This window comes from Platalea leucorodia (genome assembly GCF_965183815.1).
Source record: "Platalea leucorodia genome assembly, chromosome: 6".
Lineage (NCBI taxonomy): Eukaryota > Metazoa > Chordata > Aves > Pelecaniformes > Threskiornithidae > Platalea > Platalea leucorodia.
The window spans coordinates 53,463,629-53,485,029 of NC_138828.1; the positions used below are offsets into that span (position 1 = coordinate 53,463,629).

The window sequence follows — 21,401 nt, forward strand, 5'->3', positions numbered from 1 at the left end:
GGACTAGTAAACGATCAAAGGGGAGGTATTTAGGGGCATACCCATTCTGGCATATTTCTTTGTCAAGAACATATCAGAAGATTTGTCACCAATAAAAGCATTATTAGAAGAGATTTCAGAAGAAACTGGCAACAATGAGCAGTAAAAAATTACCAGAACCAGACAGTATCCATGCAAGTTAAAAGAACTAGAGTACAAAACTGTCAAGCCAGTAACAGTGGTGTAATGCTTAAAAGTTTCCAGTCTGAAAAAAAATGAAGGTGGTAAATATGACACCTAATCTGAGAAAATTAGTAGGAGCTGCAATACTCCCTAGGCCCCGTTCTGAATCATTAGATTTATGGATAAGTATGATAAAAAGGGGAAGAATCGGCATAGCTTTCATAGAGGAACCCAGAATCTTTAGAATTTCTTTGAAAAAGTAACTGAACATATGAACGAGGGAGATTCATTCGATAGAAGGTAGTTGGTCTTCCAAAACTCATTTGAGCATGACCTTCAAAGGCTCTTGAAGAAACTGAAGTATCATAGGATAAGAGATACAGGCCTCTCAGTAATAACTAGTTAAAAAAGAAGAAGCCAATAGTAAGAATATATTGTCCATTTTTGCAATGGAAGGAATTCATAACTAGAGATGCAATGAATGTCAGAGCCCATGATGTTCAACTTACAAATGTTTTGAAAGATACAGAGATGGGAGGAGATCCCAGAAGTGGCAAAGTTCACTGATAGTACTTAAATTATTCAGGGCAGGTGAAAGGAAAGAGTGCTGTAGGGGTTTGCAGCAATGGCTCATGATACTGACAGACAAAATTAGTCATTGATAAATGTAAAATAATACACATGGGAAGGTCTTAACTTATGCATGCAGACATGACTTGGGGTTACAATTGCTATTTCTAAAAATAAAATAAAACCCCTCCTGTATTCAGCAGAGGACAAAAAAGCAAGCCATGTTTGAAAAATTTAAAAATTGAATAGAGAACAAACCAGCAAACATCACCATTCCGCTATGCAAACCTGTCGTACACTCAGATCTTGAATTCTGTTTCCACTTTTGGCCTCTTCTTGAGAAATAGACCTCTTGTAGGATAGTCAGAAGTGAGGAAGAGCTTGTCTAGAGTAGCTTCTATAAAGGTCACAACTACATAAAGCTGGGCTCTTCAGCCTGCGAATGAGAGGATGGAGGGAAGGATCTGTAACAGCATGTGTGGCACAGAGAAAGTAAATGAGGAACGACATTCCCTGTTCACCGAATGCATGGTGTATCTGCCATTGGTGGCAGTTTCAAAGCAAGCAAGTGGATGTCTGCTTTGCTTGTGTTTCATGGCCTAAACTACCTCAGTGTGTAGGGTGGTATCTGGGAGTGATGGCTGCCTTGTGAACGACCAGAGCCTGTACAGCAGAGTCCTCATTGGCTGGACTGCAGTGTAGGTACCTTTTTTGTCCAGACAAACCTCATTTTTTTGGTTGTTATTTGTGGGTTCTTTTTAGAGTTGAGGACTGCCTACACCTTCATTTTGTATCATCCCTGCTCTTTTATATCACCTCTTTTGCTTACTACTGTTTGCTTACTGGGTTAATGCTGTGTTTCTGCCATTCCGCCTCACCCCAATACATGACCTCTGAAGTAGATGGTCCTGGGAAAAGACTTTAGGCATGCTTTCTAACCATTTTATTTTTATTTGAAGCAGATTATAACTGGCCTTGAGGGAGAAGACTTGGTTTTACTAATTGCTTGATTTTAAGCATTTTGCTACCAAACTGGTAGTAAAATTTTGGTTTTAAAGATTTCTTTATTCCTGTTTTTAATAGTGCAAGACATTTGGAATACACATTGTAAACATGTAATTCTTAGGTGCTGACATCATTCTGTTTCTGGTGTGATTTCAGTGGAATTATTTCTGCAAGATTTTGAGAATACATGGCTACTTCCCATCTCTGAGAGCATTTTGGGAAGTTTCTGTCAATCTAATCTGGAATCTCTGCATTATTAAAAATCACATTGATTTTGCTGATCCTCTTACTCTTTTTTCTTTGTATTTATTGCACCCAGTTCTGACTTTCAGGAAATTGGTGCAAAATTACATTCATTTCAATGCAAAAGTGATAAGGTCTTCTTTAACTTTGTTCGTTCTTTTTTTTTTTTTTCTCCTCTTCCATTTTCTTGGAACAACATTTAAGTCAGCTTCTGTACTTCAAACACAAGACTTGTCCCTTTTGATTTTAATGGGGGTGTATGTCTTCAACAGTTATCAGCCTCAAGTTCTGAAAATAACTAGGTGTATAAAAGAAACTGTAAGTCTTGAGTGAAGAGTTGAAGAGAGGATGTAGAGAAGATTAGCCAGTGTGTTGAAGATTTTTTTGCAGCAGTGGGCACGCTGCATAGATCTGTGCTGCTGCTTGTATGAAAAGCATGTGTTCTGGTACAATTCCAACAATATAAAACCAGAAGAGACTACAAGCTGTATGATATTGACCATCAGCATTCCTTGGTTTAACTTGTTTGAACTAGGTACTTCTTTTAGGAAAACCAACTAATTTTAGTTTTAAAATTGTTGTAGTAGGAAACCCACCAAAACCACGGTAGCAAATTCTTAACTGTTTTAGGGAGTTTTTATCCCATTTAATATCCACCTTGTTAATTTTTTTTATTGTTCTAGTTTCTCAGTCAGAAATGCCATATAAAGTCAGATAAATGCCTGTAACACATGCCATACACAAAATGTTAATGGTGTACAAACCACAAGCTGGTTATCTGAGAGTTAATAACATGTTATGGACTTGCCTATTGTCAGGAGTGTAACAAAGAGAGAACACCCATTTTGTGTCCAATGAGGCAGGGCAGTGTGTGTTAAGTCCTAGATTCCCATTGAAAAGTGACTGAAGGCAAAAATTTCTGGTGTGACTGCTTCTGTCAGCCTTAATAGGAGCATAGGGACAAATGCTGAAACATTTTTTTGAACTGTCAACAGAGACTTGCCTGGGAGCCTGAGTGAGGCCTGCTGAAGAAAGACAGTCTACCACCTCCTGCTTATTATTATTTTTTTAATTTAGCTTCCTATGTATCACTGATAATTCTGGAATGGCTTGAATGGACAACATGGAGCTAGAGTTTAGCTGAAGGCCAGGCCCTGCCTTGCTATCACAGGGTTTTGGTAAGGTGCTCAAGTGAGAAATTGTCTTTGGAAGCCTTTGCTAACAGATTTTTTTGATACAGAGGTGCCACAAGAGGGGGAAAAATTAACATTGAGGTGGATCTGGAAATAGATCACATAATGTAACCATATTTTCTCATATGGTTATACTCTTCTGATAGTCATTTCATATGGTACTAAAAAGAACTTTGTAATGGGCAAAACGTGGATGTTGAGATCTCACTATGGCAGACTATGTCATAGCCTAATTATTTCCTTTTTTTCCTCTGTCATTTCTTTGTATAGGTGGAAAATGTTCGGTTACTTGATCGTTTATCTTCAAGAAAAGCTGCACTGGGAACCTTGTATTTAACAGCTACCCATGTCATATTTGTGGAGAATGTTTCTGAAACTCGTAAAGAAACCTGGGTATAAATTTTTGTTTTTTCAGTTAGCTGTAAGTGCATGGCACTTTATTGATGGTAATTTGAAAATAACTTGCAAAACAGTTTAAACATAGTAAATTAGTTCATATGGATGCTTTTATAACTTCAGAGCATGTGAAATTCCAGCCTGGTAATTTTTGAAAATTTTCAATGGATTCTGGATAGTGCAACACAGTAAGAGGAGTAGAAGGACCTTCACTGTACAAATATCAGATGTGATTGACCGAGGAACAGCTGCCGTAAACTACAGTGTTGCTCCTATTGTCCAGGAAGAACTGAGGAGAAATACTTTGAATGTGAATTACTACCTTGACTCAGTCAGCTCTTGCCTCTCTCCCTAACTGCTTGTGCTGCATCGGTGATTTTGTTTTTTTGTTTTGTTTGTTTGTTTGTTTGTTTGTTTGTTGTATAATGTAGTATTTTGAGTTATCTATTTTGATGGACCAATATGTTGCATGTATATATAGAAGTACAGATATAGCTCTGGTGTCATACCATTTAAGAGTCTTTTATGTAGCTTAACTATGAATCCTTTGTCCAGTTTTGTACTAATTATTAACTCTGTCCTCTTTTGGTCCCACTGTTCCCCTCCTGATTCTTACTGAAATGTTTCATCTCATCTGATGCAGTATTTAAAATTATATCAGGGCTACCCTTCTGCCAATGAGGAGGCCCAGCATTTTAGCCTTATCTAACTGATGCTGGTTCATTTTTTTCACTGTACACATAGATGAAAAGTGCTTGTTTTCTGACAACTGTTAGCTTACACTAAAGCAAACAAACAAAAAGCTTTGGATAGCATGACCAGGCTAATGTTTGAGCAGCTGAAACACTCCAGAAGCGCTCCTTTGTCTGTAGGTGATGTATCAGGTGCTGCTTGAGCCTGAAGCTGGAGATAGGAACAAAACTACAAGAGAAGGAGTGGGAGGGTTTTCTGAAACAATAGTGGAAGCTACTGTGCCTGCCCTGGCACGTCATTATAAATAATTATTTTTCTTCCTAAAGATTTGAATCACTTGGCATAACTGTTTTTAATTCCCTCGCAGGTTCTTCACAGCCAAATTTCCTCTATTGAGAAGCAGGCCACCACTGCCACTGGTTGCCCGTTGCTGATCCGCTGTAAGAACTTCCAAGTCATCCAGCTGGTCATCCCTCAGGAACGAGACTGCCATGACGTTTACATATCTCTGATACGTCTGGCACGACCAGGTATGAGAAGGAAACTGGCACAAAAGTCAATCCTTATCCTGAAGAGGGAGAATATAATGGAAGAAGTGTAGCTGTCCATCTTTGCACTTTGCAGTTTAAGAAAAAAGGCTTCATTAGAGATGTGTTAGGAGAGAAAAGATCTCTGAGCAGACAAGCATATTAAAATAATCACTTATGGAGCAATGAAGAAAGCACATTATAACAAGTAGGTCATTCCATAAAGTATGTCATGAACTTTTGTTAAAAATGATACTCTGGGCTATCATGGGCCATAAAATACATTATAATGCTATTTTGTGTGTAACTGTTGTTTACTGGATGCCTTGCGTAAGTGTGAATTTAGTAAGACAGTGTCATGTCTCTAAATCCAGGGAATTTTCACATTCTTGCCGTGAGAAAAAACTTACGATATAATTAGCGGTCATGTCAAGGTCTGAATTTTCCCTTTCTGTGCTGTGCATAAATTTCTTAAAATCAGTGAAAGCTTTTGCAGCAAGTAGATGATTTATTCCACTGGACTTTCTGTCCTTATTATTACTTAGGTTTTGAATGTGCCCTTCTTGAATTTCTGAATTCAGATCGAATTCCTTTTGAAACCTTTCCTCTTTTCAATGAAGATCTAAGTGTTGCAGCAAAGTCTAACATCTGATCCTCTGTATTATAGCTGCTCTCCTAAGAAACTGACAAAGCTTCTGGATTGTTTGTTTGAAATGATAACTGTAGAAATACAACACCAGCCTCTGTCCTTTACTATTATTTTGACAGTATGCAAAGAAAATATTTACTGCAGTCTGTACAAAACTGACAATATTGGCTTTAATTTTTATCTTGCTAGGAGAACACCAATTTTATCTTATTGTGGACTTGGCAGTGTTAGGTTTACAGTTGGACTCGATGATCTTAAGGATCTTTTCCAACCTAAATGATTCTATGATTCTACTCTATGATCTACTGTGTAGAAGGGGAAAAAATTGCACAGTCAGCCAGTACAGCTAGTGAACTTTATAAAGTACCTTCTATAATTAGGATAGTAGTAGTAGTAGTAATATGCAACTGCAGCAGATGTAACTTGATAGGCTAGGTGATGCAAGATGAAAGTAATCAGAGAAATTTAAAAACGATGAGACAAATTCAGACAGTAGTTCTACTGATGTAAATCTGGATAAATTCCATGGGCTGCAGCTGCAAGTATGTGTTCATGCATGCTGAAAGGAATGCGATTCTGTAATGCTCTTTCCTTGGAGCCAGGAGGAGGTGTGTGTACTGCTATGCACCAGAACAGGACACTCGATACGGTCATACAGAGTGATGAAGGGAAGAATAGCTACGGACCCTGAATGCAAGTTCAGCGACAGACTGCAATGGACAAGAAGGTTCAAATGAAGAAGATGCAATAATAGCACCATAGAATTAGCTCTTGCATAGTTCAGCTGCACAGTAGTTCTCCTTCTCCAACAAAATATCCAGTCTTAATGTGAGGCAGGATAAAATCTTTCTTACTTAAAATTAGAAGGCTCCAATTGCAAGTTGAGCCAAATGTACCCTGGCAGTGCCCTGCTGTGTCTTTTTGTTTGGGCACAAAGCTGTACTTTCTTAAGGTAATACTCAACGTTATAAGGTACCCTTTACTCCATGAGGAGAAAATTTGACTCATTCAGGCTCTATTTTTCATTCTCTGCCATTCATTCCACCATAGCTGAACCTGAGTGAAGGCCATCTTGGGTACTGGTTTAATATATTCCATGTTATCTGATGTCCTAGTTACACTAAAGGAGCAAATTCGTGTTTGATTTTATTCTTGCCAGCTGTTAATAGCATTTTAATAAGGTCAAGCTGTCAGCTGAATTTGGTCTTTTTGCTTAATTAACCCATTTTGTGAAACAAGCTGACCATAACAGTTATTACATGTGTAATAGCAGGATTGCAGATTTGCTTATGGCAAAATAACTGTGAAAGATTAGGGAAGGTCCTAGTAGTGCTGGAGAAGAGCTGATAATTGAGCTTTAAGGCACTGACTATTAATACTTCAACATTTTTGTTACCACCTATAGATACCATCGTGTAATAAAACTTGTAATGTTGAGTTAGACTTCTGTCATAAATAATCTGGATATATTTTAATAGGTGGATTTTTAAAGGCTTTCCATGTGCCTGTGAACAGCAGGGGCAGTTGGAAAGAAAATCCAGATGCTTCTGACAACAAAGCAGTAAAAACAAGAGCTCAGATTGCTACCAAAAGCTCTTTATTAAAATGAGCTCAGATTAGATTTATGGATTATGCTAAAACTTTATGTTAGCAGATGAGAAATGAACCAGACTGTCTTCCTAATCTGTGCCATGACAGAAGTTTGAAATCAGAGCGTGCAGAAAGAGTTTGAACTGTCAGACAACGTGCAAATAATTCTTTTCTTTCTCTTTACTCATGACTTTTTTGACTTTCAGTACTTTCCTGATAGAGTTAAGATGAAGTTTTCTTTCCTTATGTTCATACTTGTATGTGTGTGTGCATACACAATTGATTTAATTGAAATTTTAAAAAGTTAATTATAACTTAAATGACACCTTTAAAAGACATAATCAAAATAAAAGTAAATACTTTCTATTGAAAAAGGTGGAGGCATTATTATTATTAGTATTGTAGTTGTTTTTGTTGTTATTTTTATTTCTATAAGTTCTTTACTGTAGTGTTTTAAGACTCTGCTTATTAGGTATAGATTATTAGAAAAGAAAGTGTAGTATTTTAATTTACTGATCTTGTCAAAATGATGTTGTGAAGTACCTGTATCCATGGGGAACTATGAAATCAGAGAGGACTCAACTTATGATTTACTTTACTTCAGTTCTAAAATTAAAGCTTTCTGTTGGTCAGAAAGTTTTAAGGAACTTACTTAGAGCAACAGGATGAAACATGCCCTTGTGACATAACAATATCTTAAGTATCAATGAGCTATATGGTGAATAGTTATTCATATCAGTGGCAGCTGGCATTTAATGGCAACGATGTCTGGCTGCCATTGGTCACCAGGATTAAGACACTCATTAGCATAAATACAGATATACTCCTAAAAAGATATTGAAAACTCCAGCAGCAGCAAAGTTCATTATATAGTCCTTGACCGAGGGTGACAGATGGCATAGATATTTAAATGAGTTCATGGTCATGATGAAATGATTGATGTAACATATACTATTTTTATGCTATTACATCATCTGTATCATTAATGCCTTTGCTAATAATTCAAGGACAGAATTTTGCAGTCCACAAAGCTAAAATTTTTTTGAATCTACTGGAAACTTCCCTATTTAGAGACAAAGACTTCTGAGTTAGTTCATTTTTGGAAGGTTGTGCTGCATAGTCCATTGTTCAGAGCTTTTGTCTTTGCCACAGGACAGATGTTACGTTAATAAAGGGACTTCTAAGCTACCTCTGGCCAGCAAATTCTTTTGCAGAACAAGTGCTTATTCTTGCAGTGACTTCAGTTTTCTTTGGATTAAAGCATATTATCACTGACATTTTCTCTTTGTGCTGGGAGAGGATTTTAGAATTCAGTAGAGAAGAGGTCTAGCAGAGCAGCACATTTTAAGTAGCGTTACTAATAAGGCACATATATTGCAACATATACAAGTAACAAAACAGCACAGTACTTTCAAAGTATAATTGAAAATGGTTATAAGCCAGGATATATGCTTTTGTCTAGCAAAGCATACTATTTTAAAAGAGAAACTACATAAAGGACAATAACAAATTTTGTCTTTGAAGTGCAATTTCAGGATGAGAAATCTGAAGTGTTTTACTGTGTGTGTTTGCTTATTTTTTTTTCAGTGAAATATGAAGAGCTCTATTGTTTCTCATTCAATCCAAAGTTAGATAAAGAAGAACGAGAACAAGGCTGGAAGCTCGTGGACCTCAACGAAGAATATAATCGGATGGGTATTCCAAACAACTATTGGCAGATTAGCGATGTAAACAGAGACTATGGAGTGAGTTGTTGGGATTTTTCTGTTACAGAGGGTGTAAAGTGAATCAGCAGTCTGACTGTGGACTACCGAAGTGCTTAGATGCAGGATCGCTTTGTGCCCAGTGCTGTGCACACGTGTAGTAAGGTGCAGTTCTTCCATTCTTTCACGTAAAAAGGCACATAGAAAGGATGTGTCTTTGTTTAATATGTGTGCAAATTAAGCACAGAAAACTTGTACACAGTAAGTTTTAAACATTAGTACTTGGCTGCCTTGGGAGAAGTTTAAATCATACCTAATGTTATCTGTCTGAATGAGCATTTTCCTGACATGTAGGGTTATATAAAATTACTACACAGTCATTTCAAGAAAAAAAAAAAGCTTGAAATAGTGAAATTTGAAATATTTTTTCCTCACTGGCCATCCTCACAATCTTTTTGAAGTGATTGACTATTAGTGTTTTTTGCAGTCATCTGACAGGTCATATCTCTTCCTAGCTGCCTGCTATCCTGCCTAATTCAGTCCCATACGATTGAAGTCCCTAGAATTTTAATTAATTGTGAGAAATAATAGCGAAAGTATTTTTGAAGGAAGTTTGCCCATGCACTCCATTGGCTCTCTTGCTGGAGGAGCATATCCATGTTAAGGAAGGCCTGTGAAGTTCTCAGAGAAGACTGAATGTGCTGTCAGGGTTTGTTTTCTCTTTGTTAAAACAAGCGGAAAAAATGTTTGACCTCTTTTAAGATAAAGTGTAAGAAAAATGGCATCATGAATAAAACCCAATTCACCACAGCAGCATCTGTAACCACAAGCCCTTCCTTTTCTTTCTTTTTCGTTAATATCTCTAACTCTCTCAGAACCTAATTTCTTCCTGGCCATCCTAATTCCTTTAGTCATCTCAGAAAGTCCTAGGGAGATACTGGATATTCTTCTGACCCCAGCCAGAATGCCACAGGAATCAGGATCAGGAAGGTATCAGGAAAAGGAAGGTAGACCAAGACCCCGTTTGTGGTCCCACTTGTCTCCAGAGGGAACTTCTGAGACCTTCTGGGCTTTTTTGCAGGCTCATTGGGTTCATTTCAGAAGTGGTAGGCATTGTCAGAGCTGCTTGCCTTTTGGTATCCTCATTTCATATGGATTAATTTATTTTCTCCAGGTCCCTATTTTGTCATTATTATTTTTGTTATCTGATTTGCTGGAAAATTTGGCTCTACAGTCCCCTCCCATGATAACAGAGCGGTGTTTGAGAACTTCACCCACTCCCATCCTTACTTCCAAATTCTGCTACAGAGGAATCTGCAGTTGTAAATACAACCTTGTTGTGCATAATGATGACTCTTTTCTGGTATGAATGTATGTTATACCTGTCTGTTCTCAATGAGGCATGAATTAACATTTGGAAATACAGCCCTTCAACTCTTCTGCTTCAGTTTTGCCATCTGTAAGTTAGAATTAATACTTTCCAGATTCAAAAGACTGTTTTGAGAAATGTCAGTGATGTGTATACAATAATTATGGAATATTCTCTGAGATTAAAGTTCCTTGGTATTTTGTTTTTGCTGTGGAGATGGCTAATGTTTGTTGTATTTTGTAGACCACATAAGCAGAGTTTCCTTTCACAGGTCTGTGACTCCTATCCTACAGAAGTGTACGTACCAAAGTCTGCCACTGCACACATCATAGTGGGGAGCTCTAAATTTCGGAGCCGAAGGCGTTTCCCAGCTCTTTCCTACTACTGCAAGGATAACAATGTAAGTGTGAGTTTGTAGCTTTGAAGTGTTTGCTTATTTTGGCCTTGCTTTCATAATTCTTCTAGTAAGCTGTCCTGGTTTTGGCTGGGATAGAGTTAATTTTCTTCCTAGTAGCTGTGTTTTGGATTTAGTATGAGAATAATGTTGATAACATACTGATGTTTCACTTGTGGCTAAGTAGCGCTTGCACTAGTCAAGGACTTTTCATGCCCTGCCAGTGAGAAGCTGGGAGAGGGCACAGCCAGGACAGCTGACCCAAACTGGCCAAAGTTCCATACCATATAGTGTCATGCTCAGTATATAAACTGGGGGGAGTTGGCTGGAGGGTAGCGATCGCTGCTCAGGAACTGGCTGGGCATCGGTCGGTGGGTGGTAAGCAATTGCATTTTGCATCACTTGTTTTGTATATTCTTTTAACATTATTATTATTATTATTATTATTATTATTATTATTTTCCTTTCCTTTTCTGTTCTATTAAAATTTCTTTTTCTCAACCCACAGATTTTACTTCTTTTTTTCCTCGATCCTCTCCCTCACCCCACTGCGGGGCAGGGGGAAGTGAGCAAACACCTTTGTGGTGTTTAGCTGCCTGCCAAGTTAAACCATAACATAAGCTTTCACAAGAAGAAATCAGTGTTTATTTAAAAAAAATTAAAAGATGGTTAGTGTAGTCTGGTTAGTGTGGTTTGTACATATGGGCACACAAGGGAATTATGCTTAGTTCATTAATAGGCATTCAATGTAGTCATTTAAACCCAGCTTCATCATCCAGCTAACACAAAAAAATGCTATCCCGGTATCACAAGGAAGTGGAGTAGTACAAGAGGTCCTGAAACATGGGTGGCAGAAGAGTGAAGGCCAGTAGCAGGCAGCTTAGCAGGTGATTGGGAGGAGAACAGAGCAATTTAGGATCTGGTGGCCACAGTCTCAGAGCAAGTCAAGGAGGAGGAAAAACTATACTTGCAACAATTACAGAATCGGGAGTAGCCTCTGAAGAAAAGATCTGTGAATAGACCCAAAAGGGATGGATGAAAGAGCTACCAAATTTTGGCTGAGCAGTGTGTCGTGGCTTTGTTGAAGAGACTCTTGTCCATAAGAGCAAGGAGTGACACCTTCTCCTCTCCTTGATAGATGTTCTAAGGGCTGAGTGAGGAACTGCCTCACTTATCTGTAACCATTTGGGAAAAATACCTGTACCTAGACTATTTGCGTTTCTGTTTCTGGCAGCTGAGGTAAAGGAGACCCTTGGGCTGAAGGATCCTGTGGACTGAGTGTTTTTACACTTGCATCCCAGCCTTCCAGGGACTGGCTTAGCTCAGCTGTCATTACCAGTTAGGAGGATGGTGTCCCCTTTGTACTCACAAAGCATCTGTGTGTCTAGTATCTCCTTCTATTTCAGTCCCAGACTGCCAACTGCATCGAGAGGTCTTCCCTAGTGCTGGGAGATGGCCAGGACTCCCCGAGAGACAGAGCTCGTGTGGGATTACAGGGTGTCTGTAGAGTTTGCTACACAGGAGGGGAGATATTTCTGTAGGATGTCACAAGCAGGAATCATAAGCTACACTCTCCATGGAAATCTTATCTTTACAGTGGCACCTATCATAGATTTAAGCTTCAGAAGGAAGGAATGAGACATTATTTTGACTCCTTCTTTATGCCTTGTTTCATCAGAATTCTGCTTCCATAAACATCTATGAATTTGACAACAAAACAGGATAGGAAGATTTAAATAGTAAATACAGTCTCTGCATAAATTGCATATTATCTTTAATATTTTGTTAGAGCCAAAATTTTCAAAATTAATCACTTTGCATAATCAACTAAGTCCAAATATAGATATCTAGGATTCAAAACACTTGGACATTTCCAAATCTCAGTGAAAGAAAAGGTCTCAGGGATCAGCTAGATTCCAATATATAGTGATCCAGTTTGGATGAGTTTCATGGTTTCAGCCTGAATGTTCTCCCTGTTGTGGTTGGAGTTCAGGTTAAGGTTCAGACCACCAGGATCTGAAGTATTGTGTTTACTACTGGATCCTTCCCAGTTCAAAGGGCTAGGAAAAGGGTTGGGAATGTTGGAGGAACTACCTCCTTGTGGGCTTGGAGGTTGGCATGAGTTACCAGCTAATAGAGTAATGGGCAGGAGTGGGGTAAGATTTGTGACGGTAGACATGGAACAGCTATGGTGACAGCAGGTTGGGAAGAGGTCTGCTGCATGCAGGGGAGATAAGTGCCACTCATTCAGTCTTTCGTACCCAGAACTTTCCCATAGCTCTTTGGTACTGACAAATTCAATAATGATGTGACACCTTACTCTGAATCTTACAGGATCTGTGTGAATATGATAAGATCAAACTCTGGAACTACCTGTTGAGCCTGTGAAATAGCAGAACATGACCTCACCTCTTGCCCTGCTCTTAAACATTGCCTAAGAAATTTTATAGACGTATGCGCTCATCCTGGGTCAGAAGGAAGTGATCTCTTCATGGGTATCGTGGGTAATGATTCCCGCTTATGATATCTAATGGTACTAGGTCAGCTTATCTTCCTAGTTTTGCAGTACTGGCAGTGCAGCTGTTTCTCAAGCTGGGGCTAAACATGATCTTTACCCCAAGTCTAACTTGACAGACAAGCCATTCTCTCATACCGGTGCTAGTGCCTACCTTAGAACTTTGGGCCTCCGGGATGATATAATGCAATGGGCTCCAGCCCATACTTTCCTGAATCCTAACCTTCATCCACAACCCTAACTGTAACCTTAGTCTTGAAGGTCATATCTGCCTTGTGTATGGTACACTATGAATGAGAATGAAATGTCTTTCTTCTGTTAAAATGCCAGGTTGTGGACATATTCATATGTACCTTTTGCTTCATGCAAAGGAGGTGTAAGCATATATTAAATCACTGGAATGCATGCTGATCAGCAGGCAAGACTCTAGATAACTAATAATCTGTTTGCAAAACTATTAATAATGTATGAGCAGGCTCTCACACAATTCAGGATTTCTGTATTAAAGATCCACATTTTACTGACTAACTACTGATAGTTCTAAGACTTGGCTGAAAATGAGCATGTCCCTTCTCACAGTAGCAAATAATCTGTAGGGCAGTCTGCATGGGTCACGACCTTCAGCAGGGAGATTGTCTTTGTGCTTATATTCAGTACTTAGAAAGTGCATGTATTAGCCCCTTGCCCTCTACAAATCTAGCTGCCCTCTGCCTAGCAGAAATAAAAACATCCCTGCTCACCCATTTCACATTCTGTTCCTTCTTTCCCGGTTTCATCTGATCCTGATGGGTCTGTGGAGAAACTCTCTTGCCTTCTTCAATAGCACTGCTTAATAAATACACTCTAGGAGTCAGGCTGCCTGACCCACTTCCCATGCAGAAAGGTCTTTGTCCAGAGGCAATGCTAAAAATACACCGTCAGTGATCTAGCTGGATATTATGCATTTTTGTTTCCTGGACTCATGGTGTCTCAGGCTGTTTAGTAAAGCGTGTATTGGTGCAAGTTGGGTGCCATCAGTATCATAACTGGTAAGTGTGAGTGACAGTGCAAGAGCACCCATTCTTTATGTTATATTGGTGTTCTTGTCATTGCAATGTTGTACTCATCACATCCTTTAGAGACTACCTTTCAGGAGTTATTCCGCTTTAGGGAAATGCTATATTTATAGTAGCTCTAAAACTTGAATTCAAGACTAGACCTGGGCCAATAGGGTTGTATTGTTTGAATATTTCCTTGCCTTTTTAAAATAAATTTGTTTATTAACATGTAATTCATTTTGCAATTCTGCCGTTCCCACGTAAGTGTACACCTATGCAAACATCTAATGAGCTGGTTTTGTAAATGCTTCTGGACACTAACTAATTTCTGCTTAATAACTATGTTGATTTCTTTTGTTTGTTTGTTTTTCTGCAGGCCTCCATATGTAGAAGCAGTCAGCCTTTATCTGGCTTTAGTGCTCGATGCCTTGAGGACGAACAGATGCTCCAGGCCATTAGAAAAGCAAATCCAGGAAGTGATTTCATATACGTTGTTGATACTCGGCCCAAAGTAAGTACATTAAATTTCTTGCACATAGCAAGACTGAATCTGGGCTGAATACATTAGGGAAGATGCACAGCCCAAATGATTGGCCGTACTTCTGATCTTAGTCGCACCTGTGTAACTCCACAGGTAAATCAGGATTTATCAGGGGAATCTCAACTAGGAACATTGCCCACATTTTTATCTCTTAGAGAACTTTTTTCTTTACACTGAGCTTTTCTCTTTTTTTATTATTAACAAAATGTTAAGGTACAGAAAAATAAATAACTTGGAATAGTAACTGTTTCCACACACAGAAGAGCTATCAGTAACTATATTACTGATAAGCCTAGTGAAAAATAATTCCCATTATAAAACTGTATTTACAGTTGTTTGTAATGTTGCAAACTTCTGCCTGCTTATACTAAAATTTTCCATGCAAGATTTCTCTTGCAAGTGGGAAAACTTCTATAACTTGTGCATGAGGCTAAGGAAAGACCATTTACTCAGGTTACAAGAATTGAGGAGACCTTCTTTGAATACTTCCAGCACTTCGGCATTTTTGAGAGAGAATCTGAAATATGGTAAATAGTGATCTCAGACACCATATCTCTGTAATTGACTAAAATCTTTGGCCAAGATAAAAGCTTTAGAAGAATTACACTGTGCAGAAACACAGAAACTCAGTAATGATCTAGAAGAGGATGTAAGCTAACATAACTTGTGTCCAAATTTGGCCTAGCTAGCAAACAGCTAGCAAACAGCTCAAGGTGATGAGGACTAGATAGGCTTCAGTGCCTGGAGGTGGGAGCAGGGGTATGTTCTTTCTTACACTATCAGTAGCTTCCCTGCTGAAGTTACCAAAGCATGTGAAGGAAATGGGCAAATCTCCACAAAATCCCTAGTAGATATAGGATGACCTATAGTGGCGGAAAAAGAAAAATGAGAGCAAAGGCTTGAGGAAAAGGAACAAAGAAGCTGTTTCAGCATCCTGAGATCAGGAGACAGAGCCTGAAAGGGCAAGGTGGCTAAAGCTGAGAAACATGAGGAATGGAGCAAGGAAGGGCAAACCTGGCAGACCTGAAGCAGAAACAAGGAACTTATCTGGTTGACAATTGACTGAAGACCTGGGGGCTGGTGGGAAAATGCTGAGCGCTCACAGCTGTAATGGGAGGCAGTAGCCAGAAAATCAGGGCCTTGGGCACTTCGCAGTTTGGAGACTACTTTGGCATTCAATTCCCTCTTTTTTTTTACTGGGAAGATGAGGATGGTACCACCTTACTCGTGGTCCTGAAGAAAATGAATCATGCTGAGCACTAGGAAAGGATTGGTACAACTGTGTTCAGAGCAGGCTTTGGATAGGAAGTACAGACTTGGCTGCCTAAATAATGCTTGTTTAACCGTTTTCTGTATGTGATAATATTTATAGCCTAGCGTTTCCTGGCTGATGATATTGGTACTCTTCCCTAATTAAGGAGGTCCCTCATTGATGGGATTTATTACTAAACACTTACTGACTTGGCTATTAATGATGTTTTGCAAGGTAATAACAGGAAGGTCCCCTCCTGTAAACTTTTTTGGTAAATGACTTTGGTGAAACACCTCCTGTGTGCAGTGAAAAAAGCCTGTACTTTAAATGGAGAGAGTGAAATTGTCTCTCTCAGTCATGAACAATAGCATATTGTCCTGGCAACGCTGGCTTCTTCAGGAGCAAGTCAGCAGATGAAAACTGTTTGTTTTCATTGAACTTCTCTGGAAAAAAAGAAGTTTTGATGTAAAGAAATTTGTATGCACAGATTCCTACTTATCTCTTTCCGTGCTGCAAGAATGAACTGATTTTCTAAAGCCCCTGTGATCCCAGGTGTCAAATACAGCTGTTACAGTTCATTTTGCAACTTCTAATGCATGTGTAAATCTAGAGCATGTAGAAAGTGATAGACATCAGTGCAAGCTGTTCCTGGCATTCCTCAGGGAATCTTTAGCAAATGTAAAGGTAAGTTATCGAGTCTGGTGTAAGGTTTCCCATTGCTCTAGGAAGCTAAGAACCGATCTGCCTCTAGTCTCATCAGAACTGGTTCCTTGAAAAGATGATGAACATTGATGGACCAGTGAATTCAGCATTCCCAAGAGCTCTTCATATGCTGTCCCTCATTGTGCTTGATAATCTTCCAAACAAAAGCTCTGGCTGCAGAAGAAAGCTTTGTTTCCACTTCATTTAAATATACCAGGATGACCATATGCAGAGCTTTACTTCGGCTACCATCTTTCTTAATTTTCTCCTTTGCCTATGTGTTTACAGAAGAAGCTAATACAAACTTACTGCTTATGAGTAAAACAAATTAGTTCTATAACTCTTTATAACAAGACAGGACTCGGTTATTCTCCATATTAAAGAAGATGCCAGGAAATCTGACAAGTGAAGTCCATTTCCTTTAGCGGTTGTTTCCTCATATTCACTGAGATTAAGTGAGGACAGGCACAATTTAGAGAGCTTTGCAACAAGTACTTTAAGAGCAACAGATGGAATTTTGGTAGGTGATGTGGAAAACTTGTTAGTAAATATTGTGGCAGCTGCAAAGTTTGGCAACTGACAATATTTAAAATAAATGAGTGTCAGAAAGCCTTGTAAATTTAACCTTATATTTATTTGCTTTTAAAGAGGGCTATTTCATACTCTCTTAATGAAGGATTTCTGTGATAAAATTGATCTGTGGCAGAGACAGTTAATAACATTTATTGTACTGAGGATTAGGTCAGTTAGGGGCTAGACGTTTTTCATTTAGGGTTTCAGGCGTTTGCGGTGGCTTAGACTCATGCGTGCGGATCTTTCTTCCTGAAGCTATATGCTATTGCAGAGAGAGACTGCTTCATTTCGTTTATATTAGAACACTGATGTCTACTTCAAAAGAGAAAGATTAGGATTCAGCAGATAATTTATATCTTTCTAGCAGGTCACACTGAGGACTTTGTCCTTAAAGGACATGCTGTTCACAGGCTGTATCTTTTTTTTATTGTTCATTGATAGTCAAAACATCAGCAGACTGCTGGTTGATAGACAAGAATTTTTTTGTTTGCCTGCACTTTTTCCTGAATTGCATACTGCAAGTTAAAAGAAGTTTTACACAAGACTGGAGTAAATGAAAAATGCTGGTTTTTTGCCTAGGTTCCTATCTTAGAGTATGGTTCCTTCTGTTGTATCATGAAATTCATGCAATGTTTCAATTCCTAATGGTAATCCAGAAATGTAACTATCTGTTCCTATTGCCAAGTTCTGCTCATGGGAATGGATGCACTAGAAAGTGTAAAGATGTGAAAAAATCCCCTATCTTCACATATTAAATTGGACAGAATAAAAGAATTGAAAAGCAGTCTGACCTGTCTGTTTGCTTATGTATCTAAAATGAAATTATAATGGCATAAAAAGCTTTTAGTCTTTAGCTGTTTCCTTTGAAAGTTAACGAGGTCAGATTTGGTCCATGGAAACCTATTTTGACATATGACATAAAAAAAGCTAGACTTGTTCATCTTAGAGATAAGTTGGCAGCAGACAATCAGTCCTACTCAATTGCATGCATTCAGCTCCAAATTAAAACTGAATATCAGGGGTATGTTTGTTTGGGATGGAAGAGATCAGGAAGAGACACATTCTTGTATATCCCATGATACCATTAGCTGAGTACTGAAGTATGTTATTGCAAATTTCAGAAGTGACCACAGAAGCAGCAAATCAATAGTACTGCCTGCGATATTGGGAAATAAGCTGGAAAGTTATCTGCATAGCCTCTTGTCCCCTAAGCAATGCCTAAGAGATACTTCGTTTTCATTTTTCATGAGCATTGGCTCTCAGTGCAATGAAGATGAGTCATTTTTTGTCCAGCTGATACCTCATAAAGTTGCTCCAAAAGCTTTGTTAGTGCCCTCCAGTCTGGATGTGCAATATCCGTTGTTATTTAATTCTTAAACCTTTCCTGAGCAGAAGCTGTTAGTTGTGCTTGGAGGCGTGGAGGTTCTGCCACATGGGCCGCTTTGAGCTTTCAGATTTCTTGGGAAGTTCAAAGGCTCCTCGGCCTTACAGCATGCATTTCATAGAAGAGCAGGGACCTCATGCAAAAAGACAACTTCTTTCTATTGTACAGTGAGATTTCGCTATAGGAAATGAAAAAGAAATAGATAGGGTAATAAAGTAAAAGTACTTAATTCATTTCTATGAGCTCTAGTTTTCAGCCCAGAGATCAACATTTGGCATAAGGGGCTTGGCAGATAGTTTTCTTTTCCCCCAAGAATCTCAAAAGAGGGGGAAATAAGCATTAAAAAAAACCCTTAATGTTATGCTTGGAAAAACTGAACTAAAGAAGCATTTAGTGACTTTCCCATGCCAGGAAGCAAGTAACAGATTACAAGACAAAACTCCAGCTTCCAGCTGAATGTATTTTTTGCTGAAGCACAGCAAAATATTTGATAGTGGTGCATTGTAGATGAAAATATTTGTGGTAATTTTGTGAATTCAAATCTTTTGTGGTCTTACACAACTAGAGACCAGATATTATAAACTTAGGAAAAACTACTCCAACTCTCTCTTCATTATTCCAGGCTTCAGAAAAGTAAGCTGTATCAACTTTTAGATGATTTGAGCAGTAAAACACAGTAATATGGGCAACATTACAGTATACATATGCTATGAAAGAGTGGCATGGCAGATAAGATACTGGGTATATTCTGCTAGTAAACATAATGCTGATTCAAAAATACAATCAGAATAGCCTTTCAAAAACAAATTAAAACCTTTATGCTCTTGCAGAGGAGCCCTACATAAGCTGTGCGTTTTTTGTGTCTAACCTCACTAATGAAGTTTCACTCAAAGTGTGTGAAATAAGAGGTCAGAGCCTCAGCAACCCAGCACCCTGCAATAGGCTGTAAACAGATCCCTGATTCCTAACCCCTTGTGTTGACACTGTGATAAATGCTTCCTATTTGTGCCTGATTTAAATCAGTCTGACTTATTGCAGTAGACCATAAGCTTTGTTTTGAAAAGAATCTGTTTGCTACTGGTTTTCATCCAATTTTCCCTAATATTTTAGCTCAACGCAATGGCAAACAGAGCAGCAGGGAAGGGATATGAAAATGAAGACAACTACTCCAACATCAAGTTTCAATTCATAGGCATTGAGAACATCCATGTCATGAGAAATAGTCTGCAGAAAATGCTTGAAGGTAATATTCTTTTTTATTGAAAACAAGAGGAAAGATTTGATCCTTCCGTCACACAAATCGGAATCACTGCTCTGAAATCAGCAGCAGTGAAAACGGCTATGAAAAGAGACCTTTGCCTGGTGTGCTGCATGCAGCTGCCTGCTGGCTAATTGGACTCGTGCAATGGAGCATCACCGCAACTAGTGGTGATTTCCTAATTGTGCAAACACCTTGTTTTGTGGGTGAAATCCAGATATTGTTTACTTTAATGACAAAATTCATTTGACTTCAATACACCTTACTTCTACTACATCTTCTTTTGTGGTTTGCAGTTTGATGGTATAATGAAAAAAATCACTTATACCTGACTTTGATGCTAGTGGAAAATACAGGAATTTTTTTGTGTGTGTTTGGAAAACCTATGGTTTGATTTTTTGTATATAGTCAATAAGGTAGTCGTGCATTTTAGACTGAATTTTAATAGAAACTTACTCATGCCCACTATAGAGCATGTCACATCAAGTTTATTTATGAAAATCACAGTCAATGGGTGTAACCATTCAGCACCTTCGTAATCCCATGGAAATGAATAATAATTGTTTTATAATTACTTATCAGTGTATAAACGAGCACATCTGTACTGCCATTTAATATTTGGAGTACATTACTGTTCAGAGGCCTTCTGGGAAAAGGGTAAGAATAAATAAGCCATCCTTGACCCTCAATGGCTTGTTGATTTTTAACAAGCAAATAGTAAATAGTGCTCACTCCACAGAGTCTCAGTGTTTACTTCATGTATATCATCAACACCTTCTGCCACCTCCTGGATTAGCTTGATCTAGCTGTTCTCGACTTGACACTCTGCCCATGCTCTTTTATTCTTCATCCGTCTCCCATCATCTGTATGCAAATGTGAATTTTAGATCTAAGAAGGGCTTACATTTTCCACAACAGGAGAGCTGTGCTCTGTTTTCAAATAAGAGCAGTTTATGAAAAGCAGCAGTAAAGTGTGATGCAGGTAAAACAGTCACTCTCTTAATGATTTACTTTTAGTTAATTCCTTGTTCTAAGGGTCTCAGGAAGGAAAATAGAAGGATTTTAGTTCGCTATGAAGTCATTTGGCTAGGAGAGAGGCTGGGTGAATAAACCTGTCCCTTTATTTGTTCAGCTTAAGACTATCAAAGTTAAAATAGTAAACAACCAGCCTGGCTGCATGGGACAGTGCTGTGTATTATTTTTGAGCCAAAAGTTCATGAGACAGGTCCATGGCCCAAACTGACATGTAACAAGGTAATTTCTATTGCATTTAACACTTCAGGTTGCTTGAGAGGGCATAACTTCTTAGCATGTACTTTTAAATGAGCCATATGCTCAAAACATCTGCTTTTTTTCATAGGTTTTGTATTTGCTATGTTGAAATCTCATATTTAGTGGCGTGGCTGGTAAGATTAGAAATTAGAGAAGTTAAATCTGTGATTTCAAGCACTTGAGGCTTTCAAGTACTTTTTTTTTTTTAACAATCTTATGACTTTCAGTGTAGAAGCAGGGTTTTTCTCATGTAAGGTGCTGTATAGTTTTTCTCTTTTTCCATTTTTATCAGTGTCCCTTCCTCTGTTTCTCTGATGGCCTTTATAAGGGTGTTTATTACCTGACTTGCGCATACAAAGGTGCAAACCAGCAC

General features: G+C 38.5%; 1 protein-coding gene across 1 annotated transcript in view; it reads left to right on the forward strand.

The window, feature by feature from the left end:
* MTMR7 (myotubularin related protein 7) overlaps positions 1 to 21,401 on the forward strand; it is a gene marked incomplete at both ends in the record, with an annotated part of 49,143 nt that overhangs the window by 15,475 nt on the left and 12,267 nt on the right. The window contains 6 exons of the mRNA XM_082315234.1: positions 3,444 to 3,566; positions 4,630 to 4,792; positions 8,616 to 8,773; positions 10,372 to 10,500; positions 14,423 to 14,557; positions 19,609 to 19,741. Coding sequence (XP_082171360.1) covers positions 3,444 to 3,566; positions 4,630 to 4,792; positions 8,616 to 8,773; positions 10,372 to 10,500; positions 14,423 to 14,557; positions 19,609 to 19,741 — 841 coding nt within the window. The remainder of the gene's footprint in view (positions 1 to 3,443; positions 3,567 to 4,629; positions 4,793 to 8,615; positions 8,774 to 10,371; positions 10,501 to 14,422; positions 14,558 to 19,608; positions 19,742 to 21,401) is intronic.